The 20,356-nt window shown below is 41.6% G+C and overlaps 1 protein-coding gene across 2 annotated transcripts in view; it reads left to right on the top strand.

Moving 5' to 3' along the window:
• The window catches only part of LOC124556848, a 332,788-nt gene that overhangs the window by 255,811 nt on the left and 56,621 nt on the right, over window positions 1-20,356 (top strand). For both annotated transcript variants that reach the window (XM_047130867.1, XM_047130868.1), the window contains 2 exons: window positions 9,841-9,941; window positions 19,827-19,897. In XM_047130867.1, coding sequence (XP_046986823.1) covers window positions 9,841-9,941; window positions 19,827-19,897 — 172 coding nt within the window. The remainder of the gene's footprint in view (window positions 1-9,840; window positions 9,942-19,826; window positions 19,898-20,356) is intronic.

Genomic DNA, 20,356 nt, shown 5'->3' on the forward strand with positions numbered 1-20,356 from the left:
TGTACTAAACCTACAGAAGTTTCTCAGTTAAGTTAGTGAGTGTGCAGGCAATGACGTAAGAGGTGTACATTATGACTGGCTGTACTTGTCCATCAAGGACTTGCAGATATTAAGACAACCTGCCCTTGGATTATCTTAGTGAGTTGTTGCGTAGGATTTCCTCCTTTCTGTTTTCTCCAAAGCTCTCTTTGTTGATGTCCCTCACAGAAGCAGTATCAGTGCCACCGGATTTTCTGGAAAATGCAATTTTATAGCCTGTAATTTCTTAAGTGATGAAAGTGGAGAAACTATATTAGTTGAAATAATGTTCCTGGGTGCCCTTATGATGCGTTTATTTATGAAAACATCGCTGCTTGACAATAATGAAACATTCCATCACTTTTAACTCAAAACTAGCTATTTTCTGAGAGAATGGTCTTATGACAGAACTAAATTGAAAGGCATCTGTCGGTGACTGGCGACTGCAGCGCACAGTCTAGATCTTGTACTTATAACCATGAAACATCACTGCTGTTTGTGTAATATCATTATCTTAAACATTATTCATCTATTCATTGAAATGACTGCTTTTTTGCATTGTAATATCATCATAAGACTGTGCTTATGACCAGAGGCTTCTCCTAATATCTGCAGTGGAAAAAGTGGCTTTTATTAGTAAATATTTATTAAACAAAATTACTTGCTTTGCACCGGAATGGCTGTGGTTTTCCTACATATTGTATGCTGTCTTCCTCGCAGCCAGCCACAGCCCATCCCACTGTCTATTGGCAGTGTCAGATGTTCCAGCGGCCACTTCTGCCAGCATGAGAAGTGAAACCTTACTCCCTGCTACGCATTCTGCAGTGCTGCCTGATCTTATTGAGTGCCTCTGATATCTACAGACCTGATAAACACTGAGATGACCCAAGTCATGGGATACCACAAAAGTCATAGGATACCTCCTAATACCATATCATACCTTCTTTTGCCTGGCGTAGTCCTGCAACTTGATGTGGCATTGCCTCATCCAAGTCATTGGAAGTCACCTGCAGAAATATTCACCCACACTGCCTCTACAGCTGTCCATAATTGTGAAAGTGTTGCCGCTGCAGGATTTTGTGCACAAACTGACCTCTCGATTGTGTCCCATGGCGGATGCTCTGGGTGACCAAATCATTCGCTCAAATTGTCCAGAATGTTCTCTAAAACAATCCCGAACAATTGTGGCACAGTAAATGGTGCATTGTCATCCATATGTCCATAGGTTTTTGGGAACATGAAGTCCATGAATGGTTGCAAATGGTCTCTAAGTAACCAAACATAACCATTTCCAGTCAATGATCTATTCAGTTGGACAAGAGGACCGAGTACATGCCATGTAAATGCAGCCCACACTGTTACGGAACCACCAAAGCCTGCACAATGCCTTGTTGACAGTCTGGGTAATGGCTTTGTGGGGTCTTCTCCACACTCAACCCTATCATCACCTTTTACCACCTTGAATTGGGACTCATCTGACCGTGCCAGGTTTTCCAGTCAAGGTCCAACCAATATGGTCATGAGCCCAGGACATGACCAGCAGGCAGTGTCATGCTGTTAGCGTCGGTCATTCACCACTATAGCCCATTAACGACAAATTTCGCCACACTGTCCTAACGGATACGTTCATTGTACATCACACTGTTACGGATACAGTGTACTTTTGCGGCTCAATATTATGTAAAAATCAACACCTATTTCTTTCAGGCACTGTTCATAATGTATGTGTTTTACAGATTTTTTGTTGATACCAGGTAATGTACCACACTTTCTAAACAAATTAGTAGTATTTTGAATATTTTTGAACTTGCTTAGGGTTATTAAAAAATTACAAAGAAATTGTTGCAGTTTTTTTCCAAAATGCTTCCTCAAATTGCGGTACCATGTAATCCAATTTTATACATTTGAAGGACACCAAATTTTTACCATATATGCATAACATGATGGCTGAGGTACTAGACCTATTTAATTCCACCTATTATGTATATTACAAGGATAAAAAAATATCACAACCTACATTTTAATTTTTATAATTTTTTTCCTAGTGAAAATGATACTTTTTCCATAATTTAGTTGCTCTGCAATAAAGCTGAGGTCTACTACATATGTATATGGTTTATAAACTTTAGGAAATATTTGTACCTGAATTCTGAAAAATACAGCTTGCGGGAAATTGTGAATATAGATATGAGTCCAATTAAACTGTGCCTCAGAACATTCCTGAAGCATAGTCTTCATCCTACAGCATTTCTTCATCTTCAAGCTTCCTCTTGGCATCCTTTCTTGCTTCTTTGGTAACTTGAAGAGCAAATCTTTCAGCTTCGTGCACCCGTTGTCTGTCACACCCAAGCAATTGATATTCCATATTAGAGCCACATTTTATGCCTAAATTTATCAGGACTTCCAACCTTCCTCTCACTCCATCATTGAAACATATCACTGCATCTAGCACACCAACTTTTAAAGTATTTAGTCTTACTAAAAATTCTTGGGTAATCTTTTCCCATATGCAATTGTTGAAACTTTCATTTGTATTCTGAGTGTCCTATGAATACATTTACTGAGCGAAACAGGGTCACTCAGGTCTCTAAAAATTGTTTTTATTTGATTCATAGCAGGCTCAGGAACAGAATGCTTATAATGGTATATTTTACCACTTTCTTTTGCTTTTTGGTAACCACACCAAGAATCTGGTCCTTTAGGGCAGGGTGGTCATCTGTGGACAACTTATGAAAGCAGGTGGCTCATACAGCTTTTCTCATTGCTGTAACATCATTCAGAGGCACAGTTCATCTAATGGCTAGTCCATAATAACTCTGAAGAAAGTCTATTTTAGTTTCTGTTAATCTGCCTAGGCCAAATAAGGACTTTCCATCAGATAGTAACTTTCCTTTCATTTGTCTCCATAGCTTCCCCTATCTAGCACCCATCCACAACACTCCAGTTTTGTTACCAAGGTATCACCATAAACATTGAACTCATTAATTTTATTGAAAGCTTTAGATTCCCCATCGCCTAGGTATTTTGTATATCTAACATTATAAACGGGCACCAACCTCTGAAATATTTTTAGAGCTCCATCACACTCCATACCTCCACTGTAACCATTATAATTCTTAGAACACTGATGTTCAATATGTCCTTCAGTGTTACCATGGCAGGTGTGGCAGTACTTAGATAAGCACTCAACATCAACAACTTTGCCATTCTCCAGAGAAGTAACACTTACAACACCATTCAAGGAACGATGTCCTCGACATTGCCATGTCCCATCAAGTGCAACAGCAATGTCCTTGGTTCCAGTAATATTTACAATTTCTCCTACTGCATGTTTCACAGATCCTTTAGATACACCCATCAAGGCACCTAAAAGTATTTTTATGTACTTGCTGAACATACTGTCAGGGGGAGGAAGGTGTGCGATCTGAAATTTTCCCGGCGTATTTCCAATTTGAACAGTTCTCGGGTATCCGACCGGGTAGCGTCGTAATTTCTCCATAATATTTCGGCAGACGTACACGCTGCCATCTTCAGGTGGTTCCTGACAAATGCTGTGCTGTTCCTCTCGGTACCCTATATATACTAGCCATTACCCCCTCTACCGTTCCTCTCCTGGTGTCTTTGGTGCGGTTGGTGCAGCGGCTACTGCAGGTGGTGGGGGAAGCGGCGCCTGGGTCTGAACGGGGTCTGCAGTCTCCCTGCTGCCGCCATCGGAGGTGGTCTTCGATCTCTGGAACCGCATCTTTCTCTCCAGGCTGAGTGCAGGGTTCCAAGCCCGACTAAGTTGAACGCCACTGTCTTTATTAATTAGATCGTCCTGTAGTCAGATTTCGATGGCCTCTTTAGTAACGCAGTAATGCATTCGATGGCTCTTTAGTAACGCGGTTACTAAAGAGGCCACCGAAATCTGACTACAAGACGATCTAATTAATAAAGACAGCGGCCTTCAACTTAGTCAGGATTGGAACCCTGCACTCAGCATGGAGAGAAAGATGCGGTCTCTGAGATCGAGGACCGCCACCGACGGCAGCAGCAGGGAGACTGCAGACCCCAGTTCAGACCCAGGCACCGCTTCCCCCACCACCTCCAGTAGCCGCTGCGCTGGCCGCGCCAAAGACACCAGGAGAGGAATGGTGGAGGAGGTAACAGCTAGTATACATAGGGTGCCGAGAGGAAGAGCACAACATTCGTCAGGAACCACCTGAAGATAGCAGTGTGTACGTCTGCCAAAATATCGTGGAGAAATTACGACGCTATCAGGTCGGATACCCAAGAACTGTTCAAATAGGAGGAAGGTCGATCAAACCACTATACGTTTGAGCAGCCTTTTTTCCTTTTCCCATTGCACGCATTCCATACACTAATTTCAAATTCACATTATATGAATTATGGACAATGTTTGAAGTCATTTTCGAGGTAGATTTATTGCAGGATCTGCACAGAACAACTGATTTTGATACTAAACCCTTCCTGCTACTGTGTTGTTCTGTTATTTCCAGACAGCCTACACCATCACATTGTTCACATTTCTGCACTTCCTTTATCAAAGAAGATAAGAAGCCCACATCAACAACAACAAATCCACTGCAAACAGTGTGATTGTTAATACAAAAATTTGAATTGCTAGGCGGCGTGCCATGTGAGATTTTCTTCCCTGAAGAACTGATAATACATAGGTTACTTTCAACAGTGTGGCTTGCTTTGTTTGTGAACTGGTTACCACGTAGCACTTGGGCAACAAACATTCAGTAACACGTGAACAAACTGCTTCAGTGAAGTAAATACTAGCAAAGATAATCATTTACAGACTCTAGAAACCTGCACTGTTACCAACATATACAATGTATCATACGTATAATTGCGGGAAACAGAAAGTTCACAGTTCTTTTCAGAATAGTACTGGTTTCTGTAACAGAAATAAAGGGGGCTTGGCAGTGTGCATGACCGTAACTTCAAAAATTGGCATATATAGGTCATTTTTCATTTGAAACCGTATAATGTATATATCAATGTAATCAGGAAATACTATAGAATAGAATAAAGTCATAAAAAAATTTGATTTTTTTCCACCATTTATAAGTTCCCTGTATCCTTAACACGGACAACTCTACACAAACGCCACTACTCTCAGTTGTTAAGTGAAGGCGGTCAGCCACTGCATTGTTTGTGGTGAGAGATAATGCGTGAAATCTGGTATTCTTGGCACTCTCTTCACACTGTGGATCTCGGAATACTTAATTCCCTAATGGTTTCCGAAATGGAATGTCCAATGCATCTAGCTCCAACTACCATTCGGCATTCAAAATCTGTTGATTTCTGTCGTGCGGCCATATTCACATTGAAGATCTTTTCACATGACTCAGCTGGGCTCAGATGATAGCTCCACCTATGCACTGCCCTTTTATACATTGTGTACGCAATACCACAGGGTGACACATGAGAGACGGGCAGTTTTTAATGAAATAATACTCAGCCAACTTTAAAATTAATGCATGTTTATTTACACAAAATCAAAGCTCATTATTTGCCATTTTAGTTAACAAAGTTATTTGTGAAAAATAATGTCATCAAGGTGATGTCCATCCTATTGAATGCAGGACTCAAGTCTCTTCTTAAAATCCTCCATCACACGGACTAAAATCTCTGCAGGAATGGCAGCAATTTCTTGAATGATTGCATTCTTCAACTCGTCCAAATTTCATGGTTTGTGGTTATAGACACAGTTCTTAAGGTACCCCCACAGAAAATAGTCACATACTGACAAGTCAGGAGACCTGGGAGGCCAAGGAACATTGCCAAAACGTGAGATAATCTGGCCAGGAAACATGCATCTAAGAACTGTCATTGAAGTGTTTGCGGTATGCGATGTTGCCCCATCCTGCTGGAACCTAACGCGTTGTAAAGGGATTCATTGTTTTCTTAGTTCTGGTTTCAAGAATGTTTCAAGCATACGAATGTAATGAACCGAATTAACAATAACTGTGGTGCTGTTCTCTTCAAAAAAAAATAAGGTCCAATAATGCTGTCAGAGCCAAGAGCACACCAGACTGTTACTTTCTCTGAGTGTAGAGGCCGCTGGTGGATAAGGTGTGGATGCTCCGGGGCCCAGTAACGTAGGCTTTGCTTATTCCTGGTCCCGTTTAAATGAAAATGAGCTTCATCGCTCATCAATAAAATTTAATTTTCATTTGATGCCAAAATCACTTGCATTCTGTAAGCGAAGTCTTCTCGTACAGCAAAATCAGTTTCCTTAAGTTGTTGAGCAATAAGCATTTTGTGGGGATGGAATTTTAATTATTTATGCAAAATTCATCTAACCGATTCACGATTGATTCCTAACTCACTAGCACGACGTCTAGCTGACCGTCCTGGGCTTCTGACTGCTGCTTGCCTTACTCTTTCAACATTTTCTGGTGCCGTTACTCTCGGCCTCGGGCCAGGATGCTTCTTATCCAGTATGTTTCCAGTTGATCTGAAGTTTTCCACCCATCTGAGGATTGTGTTACGGCTCGGAACAGCACCATGTCGACCGACATTATACCACACACAAAACAATTGCTGCGTAGCAGTAATAGATCCACCACTTTCCACGAAACTGTCATAGACAAACATTCGACGTTGCAAGTCCCACTGCTCCGTAGTGACTTAGTAAATGAAATGGCGTCTTGTGTGGATCAGAACTATCCCCACCATGACCACCTCCCACCACCGTGCTCTCATTACTACACAGTTCAAAACCGTCTGTCTCCCGTGTATCACCCTGTACCTCCGTCTGTGTATCACTATCTCATGACTTTTGTCAACTTGGTGTAAAATATAAATTTGAAAAATCTGAAATAAATGTGGTTTGAAAATAATGGGTACCTTATGCGATGCACCGCCTTGACTGTACAGCATTAACACACTATGCTCTCAATATGCCAAAGCATCAGGAGCCCAAGCAAGTAATTTCCCAGGCAACAGAATTTAATAGCTTAATGTGCCTTAAGGTAGATTTATTCTAAAACAAACCAGCATAACAGCTTGAGACTTCCGTAGTTATCACTTATGCTAGATAGCAAATAAGTGTACTAACTTAGGGGACCACGGAGCTCCACATCTAACACTAGAATTGTGAGGCAACCTTATTGGGCACAAAAAGAAATTCTTGTGCTAGTGCTTGTATTTAAATTAAATATAACACTGACAAGAAGTATAGCAAGGCCGTGCAGGCTGCACTTTATAACCCTTACAAAATCTTTATGGTTGATAATGAACTGGAGTTTCAAATATTGAAATTTATTCCTGAAATTCGACTTAACTGTAATGGGTACAGATATACTACCTAAAGTGACATTTGAAAGTTTGTGCTAAACTGGGACTCAAACCCGGATTTCCCACTTATCTTGAGCAGTCGCCTTGCCACTTAGACTAGCCGAGCATACTCCCCAGACCAATGCAAACTTTCACGTCACACACCTATCTATTTCTTCTCACTAATAATTAATAGATTTACGTACACTCACACATCTCATGATTCCCATTTGGTTTTGGAATCAATACCTGTTACAGAATTTCAGTAATAAATTTCAATATTTTAAAGTGTTGTGCATCATCAAAGATGGACCTAGGACGGAAATCACAATGATAGCCTATAATTTTTCATTGTCTTGATTATAAAACCTGCACAGGTATGACGATATGTGCAGATGTGGGTAAATGAATCAATAATCTATGAGATAGATAGGTGTGCGACAAGTGGCAGCTTGGGTCAGTCCGGGGAACATGCTTGGATACCATAAGTGGTAAGGTGACCACTCATGATTAGCAGGAAATCAGAGTTCGAGTCCTAGTCCAGCAAAAATTTTTATATGTTGCTTTATGTAGTACATCTTTCCCTAATAAAGTTAAATTGAATTTCAAGAATAAATTTCAACTTACAAGACTGTCAGTTTTTGCTCACACTTAATGTGGCCAACCGTAAATACACTTCCTGTTATTTTTCACCACATTGCATGAGGCTTCTAACACTCTCATGGGCACTACCAATAACAGGGAAAACCCTCTGTTTTTATTGCACATGCGGTGTCCAAAAAACGCGCGCGCGCGCGCACACACACACACACACACACACACACCATTGGGTTCCCAATGCTCCACCCCAGGGCCAGACGGTGTTCACATTCAGATGTTGCAATGTCATTTTCTTGTGGGCAAGCACTGTCTGCTTTATACGTATGACCACATTTGGGCAGAGGGCAAGTTTGCTCACAAATATGTCTGATGGACATAGGGGTCTGCTAAGTGTTCAACTGTGTTTCCATCCTGTTGGTTTGAGATGGCAAGGTTTCATGCAAAAATACACATTCAAAAAATTGGAAAGCAGTGCATCAAGTTATATAACTAACAATGGTGCACTACCTGAAGCTTGGATTCTTTACATCGTGTTCTAACCAAGTGATAAAACAAGGAGTGTGTATTTAATTGCAATTGTGCACACCTGTAGTAGTCTGAAAACAACTAACTGTCAGTAACGGTGGAAGTTTTCTGCATTGTAAGGCTAATTTTGAATTGTTAAGAGTCCAACTTCTAAAATAAATAAATAAATAAATTAATTAATTAAGAAGTCCTAGGCAGACCTATGGGAGTGCTCTGACTTTGAGGGAAAGCAAAATTGTACTGAGTATGTTGCTTAAGAGTTCTTCAGAATCCCCCAACCAACCCCATCTCCAACCGGCTGTAGCTCAGGCTTTGTCTGATGTTATTGTTGCTTTCCAAAGGCGAAAATACAGGTGAAAAGATTCTGATCCTCTATGCAGAAAAAAGAGCTGCTACAATTTTTAACATTAAAAGTGCCCTGCCATCAAAGACAGTTTGAAGACCAGTTTTCTGTGTGGTTTTGAAGGCTAGTGAGAAACTGATAGCAGCAGGTGTTGTTTACAAAGTATAACATAATTGTAACTATATTCCAAAACTTCCCTAATGTCCTTTGTAAATGTATTAGGGACAGTCAGCTGAAAACAAGACAAATGGAAAATTTAAGCTGACTATCTATTATTTCAAAAGCAATCACCAAAACTCATAATACATTTATCCCACTATGAGACAAGATGGTCATTGCCTTCATGGAAAAATGTAACCAGTTACCTATGAACCAGAATTGACATAGCATAGTTTGAACAACCCTGGCAACATGTCGGCAGTCATTATCCTGCAACATAATGATGCTGTTCACAAACATTCCTGAGTACTTGGGCTTCATGGGGCACTTCAATTTTTGTAGGGTGTCTACATACCACTGTGCATTAATTGTGCCACTGTGTTCCAGAAAGTCAATGACCATTTGGCCCTTGCAGTCAAAGAAAAAGTTCACCATGACTTTCTGGTAGCTGATATGCCTATTGTTTCAACTATGCTACAGAAGTTTTGCTGGGGAGCCCCTACATGTCCTCTGCACAGTCCCGATATCTCCCTGTGTGATTTCCATAACGTTGGAGGAATGAAGAAAAACATTTGTAGCCATCAATTTGCTTCTGACGAAGAGGTCCATGCATAGGTACAACTGTGGTTCTGTAGGCAACTACTAACATTTCTCCATGAAGGCACTGACCGTCTTGTCTCACAGTGGGATAAATTTATTAACAGTTATTGTGATTAGTATTGAAGTAATAAACAGTTTATGTACTTTTTCCATCTGTCTCATTTTCATTTGAGTTACACGTATAATTTGAATGGAATTTCAATTAAATACAAAGTTGCTGAATATTGTTGGTTATTGTGGTCTGTGATTCTTAACCTTCTCCAGAAGGATTTATGTTTCCATGCCTACTTTCTTCATTTCAGATGTCGCAGCACCTCAGAGAGCAGAAACTGCAGCAGTTACTGTGTCAGATGAATCTACTGGTTCCATTCCTCCATATATGACAGGAATTCCCCGTATGCAGGTGAAGCTCTTTTTTTTATAAGGAAATAGTGCTGAAGGTTGTGTAACATGAGTTTGTTTCTAATATTTGTATTTGTTTTATTCATTTCCAGTATCGCATAGTAGTCTTGTTCTGCAACATTGGTGTGAATTGTAGTAGTTCAAATAAGAAACTTCATTGCTGTATGGTGTTTAAATATGTTTGAACAAGAACAGATAATTATGACGGCTCTCTGAGATCAAGATCCATTTCCCAATTTTTGACCTGACAGTAGCAGACAATGTCATAATGGACCCTATTGCTATCTCCAACACTTTGGGCTGCCATTTTGCAGAGATTTCGAGCTCCTCCCACTATCATCCTGCCTTCCTCCATCGGAAATGAGCAAAGGACACTTGGGCGATACCCTTCTCTTCTCAGAATCATGAGTGCCACAATGTTGCCTATACTATGAGAGAGCTAGATCGTGCTCTCGCTTCATCCCAATGCTCCACCCCAGGGCCAGACGGTGTTCACATTCAGATGTTGCGACGTCATTTTCTTGTGGGCAAGCACTTTCTGCTTTATACGTATGACCGCATTTGGGCAGAGGGCAAGTTTCCCAGATGCTGACATGAAGCCACTGTCATACCCATACCCATACCTAAGCCGGATAAGGACAAACACCTACCTTTTAGCTATCGCCCCATTTTTCTCACCAGCTGTGTTTGCAAGGAGATGGAACATATGATTCGTGCCTGGCTGGTATGGTGGCTCGAGTGTCGCAACTTACTAACCACTGCCCAGTGTGAATTTCAAGCACTCCATTCAGCAGTTAACCATCTTATCACTTTGTCAAACCATGTCATGAATAGCTTTCTGTAGAAATCCCACACTGTAGCTGTGTTTTTCGATTTGGAGAGAGCTGACACCTGCTAAAGGATTGGCATTCTCAGTATTCTCTACAAATGGGGCTTCCATGGCCACATGCCCTGTTCCCTTCTGGAATTTTTAAAAGATTGAGTTTTCGAGGTACATGTGGATTCTGCCTTGTCAGACACCTTTATCCAGGAAAACGATGTGCCTTGGTGTTCCAACCTGTGCGTCATCCTCTTTGCTCTCGCCTTTAGCCCTATTATGGCCAATCTCCTGCCTGGCATCTGCAGCTCCCTTTTCATTGACAATTTTTCCATCTATTGCAGTTCTCCATATACTTGTCTCATTGCGTGGCATCTTCAGCGATGTCTCGATCATCTTCACTCGTGGAGCATCAACAATGGCTTTCGTTTTTCCACTGACAAAACTTTTTGTATGAATTTCTGGTGGCACAATTAGTTTCTTCCACCGTCTTTACATCATTGCTCTTCTGTTCGTTGAAACTACGAAATATCTGTGGCTCATGCTCGATAGGAAACTTTCTTGGCCCTCCCAATGTGTCTTGTCTGACAGCCCCCTGTATGGGTCCCTCAATATCCTACGTGTCCTCAGTGGTACTTCCTGGGGAGCAGACTGAGCCACCCTCCTCCGTTTGTACCTGTCCCTTGTTGATTTGAAACTAGGCTGTGGTTGTTTTGTTTATGAATCTGAACATCCATCCCTCTTATGCCATCTCAATTCTGTCCTCCATCGTGGCATCCGTTTGGCCACTGGTGCCTTTTACACTAGCTCAGTTTGACAGTCTGTATGCAGTAGCTGCCGAACTACCATGATCCTACTGATATGATATGCACGACATTCATCTGCCATGTGTGGCCGCCCATCCTATGCCTCCTGCAGTTGGCTTTCAGCTCTTACTCCAACAGCTTAACTTCACACTACCTGCAACGTTCACGGTTGGTGTGAACCCTTCACCATCTTGGCTTCATGTGGCGGCCTGTGTTCGCCTTGGCCTTCATTTGCGCCCTAAGAACACTACTCCAGCCTCGCTCTATCGCCTTCAGTTTCAAGACCTTCGCATGGAACTTCGCGGTAGTACCTTTGTGTACACTGATGTTTCTCAGACAGACCTTGGCGTTGGGTGTGCCTTCGTCATTGTCACTGACATTTTTCGGTCTCAGCTTCCAGAACACTGCTCAGTATTTACAGCAGAGCTCTTCACCCTGTATCAGGCCATGCAGTACATCTGGTGACACAGGCTTTTCATTTGCATCAGCTGCTCCGACTTTCTCAGTTCCCTTCAAAGCCTCTCTCTGCTGTACACCGTCCATCTCTAAGTGCAATGGGTCCAGGATAGCTGTCACTTGCTCACTCTTGATGGAACCACTGTGATGTTTATGTGGGTTCCTGGTCACGTCAATCTGACAGGAAACAAGGCTGCTGACGCTGCTGCCAAGGCTGCAGTCCTTGTACCTCAGCCCGCTAGTTCTTCCATTCCCTCCAACGATCTCTTTGTTGCCATCTAGCAGCAGGTGGTATCAATTTGGCATCACCACTGGTCCTCCCTTCATGAGAACAAGCTCTGAGTTATTAAGCCTCGTCCTGTAGCTTGGACGACCACCTCTTGGCCCCCTCGCTGTTATGAGATCATTTTAGCTAGGTTGTGTATTGGGCTCTGTCTTTTTAGCCACCACCATTTCTTAAGTGGTGCTCTCCCACCACTTTGTGCTCATTGCATTCAACCTTTGATGTTCCGCCATTTCCTGGCGGAATGCCCTTTTTTTTAACCACTTGCATTCTCGTTTGTGTTGACTGTTTGAAATCTCGGCCATTTTAGTGAATGACGCGCGGCCAGTCAATGGCATTTTACTTTTTATCCATCACATCAACATGGCGAAGACCATTTAATTATTAGTTCAGGACCTTCATTTCTCTATGGCGTATGTTATAGACCTTTCTCCTCATCCCTGTTTTTAGCTGTCCTCTCTTCCGTCAATTGGGATTAACATTTAGTCAATTTTAACTCCTCGCTTTGTCTTCGTGTTCTACAGTTCTGACATGGGCACGTATGACCCTAGTTGTTTTTGCGCTCTAAAACGAAACAAAGAAACAAGAACAGATAATTAACTCAATGGCAATGAGGAAATATTAATATTTCAAATAAGTTAAACAGCTTTTTTTTAATTGTTCCACCAATGTATCAGATATCCTCTACATGCTATCATACATGTATGGTGTTTCTTTCATAAAGTCGTTAGCTTTCATTGTTTGTCCCATTTTTGTAGTGATTTGTCTTCCTGGTCCTTGTAGAGTTACTGTTTATATATGCGATATTCTGTACACAAAAAAGGTATTAAAATATTGTACAAAATGAAGTGTTTGATTCCAAGTAAGATTTGTTTTCATCTTATTGTCATATTCAACTCGTCAATTTTCTGCTTTCGTCGTATCAGTGTCCATGTTCAGGTGATCATTACTGGTAATCACAGGTAGTTGTCCCTTGATGCTGTACTGACTGACAATGAAAGCACAAACATTACTAAGGAAGATGGAACAATTTGCTTTCAAGCAAGGGACGAAATCTCAAGCTGTTTCGTCACCTGAAATCAACTTGAATAACAGAACTTTTGTTATGAAGTGATGAAATATGATGAGATCTTCAGCAGAAAAATAAGTTGTTAACCTGTGTAGAAAAAGCTCTGAAAACTGCTGTTAACAGTTCAAAACAGTCTAGTAACAAATACAAGAAATCACAATTTGCAGAGCACTATGGTGACAAACAGAATGGAACTGCAGCTCAGCTGGTGTATTACTAGTTTTCACCGGTGGTTCAGGTTGTTAACAACTCACCTAAACGTCATATCGGCAATGCTATGTGAACTCATTTATAATGAACAGTATACAGTTGAGTAAACCTATGTTGCTGCTGTTACTTCTGTTTCTTGATACGGAGCTGCAAAGATGCGGAATTTATTAATCCCACTGAGCAACGTACATCTGTATCTACATCTATGTGTTTACTCTGCTATTCACAATGAAGTGCCAGGCAGAGGGTTCAGTGAATGACCTTCAAGCTGTCTCTCTACCGTTTCACTCTTGAATGGCATGCGGGAAAAACGAGCACTTAAATTTTTCTGTGTGAGACCTGATTTCTCTTATTTTATCGTGATGATCGTTTCTCCCTATGTAGGTAGTTGCCAACATAACGTTTTCGCAATTGGAGGAGAAAACTGGTGATTGAAATTTCATGAGAAGATCCCGTCACAACAAAAAATGCCTTTGTTTTAATGATTGCCACTCCAATTCACGTATCTTGTCTGTGGCACTATCTCCCCTACTTCATGATAATACAAAACAAGCTGCCCTTCTTTGTACTTTTTTGATGTCGTCCGTCAGTTACAGGTGATGCGGATCCCACACCGCACAGCAATACTCCAGAAAAGGGCGGACAAGTGTGGTGTAAGCAGTCTTTTTAGTAGACCTGTTGCACTTTCTAGGTGTCAAGCCAATGAATCGCAGTCTTTGGTTGGCTCTAGCCACAACATTATCTATGTGATCATTCCAATTTAGGGTATTTGTAATTGTAATTGAATTTACAGCCTTCAGATTTGTGTGACTTATCGAGTAATCGAAATTTAGCGGATTTCTTTTAGTACTCATGTGAATAACTTCACAATTTTCTTTATGCAGGGTCAATTGCCACTTTTCACACCTTACAGATATATTATCTAAATCATTTTGCAATTTGTTTTGGTCATCTGATGACTTTACAAGATGGTAAAGGACGGCATCATCTGCAAACAATCTAAGGCGGCTCCTGAGATTGTCTCCTATGTCATTAATATAGATCAGGAACAATAGAGAGCCTATAACACTGTCTTGGGGAATGCCGGATATTATTTCCATTTTACTCACTGACTTTCCGTCTATTACTACGAATTGTGACCTTTCTGACTGGAAATCAGGAATCCGGTTGCACAACTGAGGCGATATTCCATAGGCACGCAGTTTGGTTAGAAGACACTTGTGAGGTGTCAAAAGCCTTCTGGAAATCTAAAAATATGGAATCAATTTCTCATCCCTTGTCGATAGCACTCATTACTTCATAAGTATGTAGAGCTAGTTGTGTTTCGCAAGAACAATATTTTCTGAATGCGTGCTGACTATGTGTCAATAAATCGTTTCCTTCGAAATACTTCATAATGTTCGCATACAGTATATGTTCCAAAACCCTACCACAGACCGACGTTAGTGATACGGGCCTGTAATTCAATGGATTACTCCTACTTCCCTGTTTGAGCATTGGTGTGACTTCAGCAATTTTCCAGTCTTTAGGTACATATCTCTCTGTGAGTGAGTGGTTGTATGTAATTGCCAGATATGGAGCTATTGCATCAGCATACTCTGGGAGGAACCTGACTGCTATACAATCTGGATTGGAAGCCTTGCTTTTATTAAGTGATTTAAGCTGCTTTGTGACACCGAGGGTATCTATTTCTATGTTTCTCATCTTGGCAGTTGTTCTCAATTGAAGTTCAGGAATATTTACTTTGTCTTCTTTGGTGAAAGAGTTTCGGAAAATCATGTTTAATAGCTCTGTTTTAGTGGCACTGTCATCAATGACTTCACCATTGTTATTGCACAGTGAAAGTATTGATTGCGTCTTGCCACTGGTGTGCTTTATGTATGACCAGACTCTTTGGATTTTCTGCCACATTTCGAGACAGAGTTTCATTGCAGAAATTACTGAAAGCATCTCACATTGAAGCACGCGCTATATTTCGAACTTCTGCAAAAGTTTGCCAATCTTGGTGATTTTGCGTTCTTTTAAATTTGGCATGCTTTTTTTCGCTGCTTCTGCAACAGCGATCTGACCCATTTTGTGTACCATGGGGGATCAGTACCATCACTTATTAATTTATGTGGTATATATCTCCCAATTGCTGTCGATACTGTCTCTTTGAAATCATTCCACAACTTTTCTATGCTTACATCATCAGATCTGAAGGAGTGCAAACTGTTTCTTAAAAAGGTGTTTAGAGATTTTTTTATCAGCTTTCTTAACTAGATATACATTGTTTTTCTTTTTGATGGTTGTAGGAGCTATGGTATTCACCCTAGCAGCTACTGCTTTATGGTTACTAATCCCTGTATTCATCATGATACTCACTATTTGTCCAGGATTATTTGTTGCTGACAGGTCAAGTACGCTTTCGCAACCATTTATGCTTTGAGTGGGCTCATGAACTAATTGTTCAAAAAACTTTTCTGAGAAAGCATGCAATACAATTTCGGATGACGTTTTATGCCTGCTGTTGGCTTTAAACGTATAATTTCTCCAGCATATTGAGGGTAGATTAAGGTCACCACTGACTATAATTGTAGGTGTGGGGTACCTATTTGAAATGAGACTCAAGTTTTCTTTGAACCATTCAGCAACTGTATCTTCTGAGTCAGGGGGTCTGTAAAATGACCCAATTTATAGTTTAGTCCAATTATCAAGTATAGCCTCTACCCATACTACTTCACAGGAACTATATACTTCAATTTCACTACAAGGCAAATTACGAGGGTGAGTCAAATGAAAACCTTAAATTTTTTAAAAATATTATTTATTGTGCATAAGTGGTACAAAGCTGTATCGCTTTCCAACATAATCCCCCCCCACACTCAGTGCAAGTCCTCCAGCACTTACAAAGTGCATACATTCCTTTAGAAAAAAACTCTTTTTGTAGTCCACACAACCATTCATGCACCGCGTGGCGTACCTCTTCATCAGAACAGAACTTCTTTCCTGCCATTGCGTCTTTGAGTGATCCAAACATGTGGAAATCACTTGGGGCAAGGTCTGTTGAGTATGGTGGATGAAGAAGACACTCAAAATGCAGGTCTGTGATTGTTGCAACTGTTGTGTGGGCAATGTGGGGCCTTGCATTGTCATGTTGCAAAAGGATGCCTGCTGACAGCAATCTATGTCACTTTGATTTGATTGCAGGCCACAGATGATTTTTTTAGGAGATCTGTGTATGATGCACTGGTGACTGTGGTCCCTCTAGGCATGTAATGCTCCAAAATGACCCCTTTTTTGTCCCAAAAGAGTGTCCCTGCTGATGGTTCTGTTCGAAACTACTTTGGTTTTGCTGATGAGGAATGGCACCATTCCTTGCTTCCTCTCTTCATTTCCGGTTTGTGGAAGTGAACCCAGGTTTCGTCCCCAGTAATGATTCTTTCAAGGAAGCCATCAAACCTTCTCGTTCAAAGCACTGAAGAAGTTCTTCACAAGCATCAACACGTCATTCTCTCATTTCAGGAGTCAGCTGCCGTAGCACCCATCTTGCAGACACTTTGTGAAACTGGAGCACATCATGCACAGTGTGGTGTGCTGACTCATGACTAATCTGTAAACATGCTGCAATGTCATTCAGTGTCACTTGACGGTTTTCCTTCACTGTAGCTTCAACTGCTGCAATGTTTTGTGGAGTCACAACTCATTATGCCTGACCTGCACGAGGAGCATCTTCCACTGAAGTCACACCATTTGCGAACTTCTTACTCCATTCGTAGAATTGCTGCTGTGACTAACATGCATGGCCGTACTGAACCTTCATTCATTGATGAATTTCAATAGGTTTCACACCTTCACTATGCAAAAACCAAATAACAGAACACTGTTCTTCCCTGGTGCAAGTCGCAAATGGGACAGCCATCTTTATACTGATACTGCGATGGTATGTGTGCATCTGCACTATGTTGCCACCTACAGGCCATTCTGCACGTTGTTCATAGCACACTTACCGACTTACAGGATAACGGCGCGAAATTCCGATTTGTTATTACAAATTTAAGGTTTTCATTTGACTCGCCCTCATACTTCTGACAGCAATAAATATTCCACCACCATTTGTATTTAATCTATCCTTTCTGAACACTGTTAGATCATTAGAAAAAATTTCTGCTGAACTTATTTCAGGCTTTAGCCAGCTCTCTAAACCTATAACTATTTGAGCTTCAGTGCTTTCTATTAGGGTTTGGAGCTCTGGTTCTTTCCCAACACAGCTATGACAATTTACAACTATAATACTGATCGTTTCTACAACTAACTTGCTGTGTTTTACCTACCCCCTTTTAGGCGGACACCCTTCCTGTGGTTCCCTGGTGCTCTCCAACCTAAAAAACCGACCAGTCCGTTGCACACAGCCCCCGCTACCCGTGTAGCCGATTCCTGTGTGTAGTGAACTCCTGACCTATTAAGCGGAATCCAGAATCGATGGTGCAAGTCAAGGAATCTGCAGCCTACATAGTCACAGAACCGCCTGAGCCTCTGATTCAGACCCTCCACTCAGCTCTGCACTAAAGGAACACAGTTGGTTCTGTCGACAATGCTGTGGGTGGTGAGCTCCACCTTAATATCTCGAGCAAAACTGGCAGTCTTTACCATTTCCGCTAGCCACCCAAAACCGGAGAGAATCTCCTCTGATCTAAAGCGACATGTTCCATTGGTACTGACATGAACCACCACCACCAGCAGCTGGCTTCACCCTGTACTCTTCACGGCATTCGGAAGCAGCTTTTCCACACCCGGACTGAAACCGCCCGGTATGCACAAGGAGTGCACACTGGCTTCCTTCCCCTCCTTGGTAGCCATGTTCCTAACGGGCCCTATTACCTGCCTAACGTTGGAGCTCCAAACTGCCAGCAAACTCACCCTCTGTGAACGCCCAGACCTTGCGAGTCGAGAAGCTTCCTCTGGAACAGGGTGAACGACTGCATCCAGCTCAGAGATATTGTCAGCCTCAGATAACGCCCGAAACCTGTTCGTCAAACGAACCGGGGAGACCACATGATTGGCCCCTCAGAAAGTTTTTCGGTGCCTGCCAGACTTTGGAATAATATTCCACTCGACCACAGGTGAGGGGTCAACCTCAGTGCAGGCAGTACCTGGGGCGGCCACAATAGTGGACCGATCGGGTGACACATGGGACGTGCTCGATGTCTCTCACATACCCGCATCCGACCGCCCACAATGATCCCCTTGGCAGCAGCCTCAAGCTGTGAGTGAAGGGTCACCAACTCAGCTCGCATCTGTACACAGCAATCGCAGTGTTTATCCATTACTGCAGGTGCTCTCGTTTGAAGCTTGTAAAAATATACAACAAATGAACGATGTACTCGGCTTATTAGCAGCAGGAATTCAAAGTGCTCTCTCACTAATGGTCTAAATGACACAGAGATACCCTAACCAAAACAAACAAAAGCCTGTTCGATCTGAGGGTCAATATAAGGGTCAGTAGCAACGGTGGCACGGTACGCTACACTGTTATTAAAATAAAAGCTTGTGCCTAGTAGGCACTCGAACGCGCAAGAAATTACAAAAATAATCTAGTAACTACACAGGTACCTGTAAATAGATAAGTCACTCCTGCTGAAAGCTCGTAAAAAATAGACAACAAACACATGGTGTACTTGCCTTCTTAGCTTCAGGAACACGAGGTGCTCTGTCACTGACGGTCTATCTAGAGCAGTGATTAAGACAATGCACTAGCATTTGGATTGAGTGGGTTTAATGCCCCTTGTTTGACCATCCAGATTTACATTTTCTGTGAGTCTCCTTAATCCTTTAAAGCAAATGTCTGGATTTCAGGAAATAATATTGCCACAGTACACTTTAATATCTTAATCACAATTAGTTTAAAGGCTAAAATGTCATTATGAAGTGTTCGTGCTTGTTGAAACAAGATGTAAGTTGTTGTATTATGTGGCATATATCAGAGTACAATCACATCTAACACATATTTCATCATTGGTCAGAAAATATATGGATGGATACTTTGAAAATGTCATGACATTTTTTCCTTCTATATCTTTGTGCAATTTGAGCTTGTGGTCAGTATCAGATGACCTTTGGTTTTGGTGTTTCATCGAACTCTAATCTTCCCTCTGTTATTTATCCACTTGGAATGGGAGTCACCATATTTTTAAGTTATATATTTAAATCAGCTGATTTATTAATCACAAATTGTTATTGAAATTGTGTTGGTGGTGTTTTTATAGGGTCCAGCAGCCAGCGAACCTCAAATTCTAAGAGAAGATGATAATATTGCCCTACAACGATTGCTTGAAAGGTGAGTTTAAAAGCTGCAACGCAAATTGTGCTCATTGGTTTGTTAGTAGAGTGAACTCCCCCCCCCCCCCCCCCCCCCCCGCCCCGCCCCCCCTCTCTCTCTCTCTCTCTCTCTCTCTCTCTCTCTCTCTCTCTCTCTCTCCCCCCCCCCCACCCCCCTCTCCCTCCCCCTCTGCCCCTTGGGGGGTGGGGGGGCGTGTTTCAATTTTCTGCTTCTTATAAAGTAGAGCTCAGAAGTCGTGAAATTCGGTTTTGAAAAATGCCATCAACAACTTTAGTTCTTTCTATGATCACGTGTCTCCACATATGTCAGTGGAATGTGTTACATTAGATTTTTATTATCTGGGGGTGACTAATAGAAACATCTAATGGAGTGTTAACGTAAGCAAATGAGAGAAATTGGGGTCACACATTGTGAAAGTCACAGAAGACGTGTCAGCAATTTTTGTGAGTTTTCTGT

Source organism: Schistocerca americana, chromosome X (assembly GCF_021461395.2).
Source record: "Schistocerca americana isolate TAMUIC-IGC-003095 chromosome X, iqSchAmer2.1, whole genome shotgun sequence".
NCBI classification, from domain to species: Eukaryota; Metazoa; Arthropoda; class Insecta; order Orthoptera; family Acrididae; genus Schistocerca; species Schistocerca americana.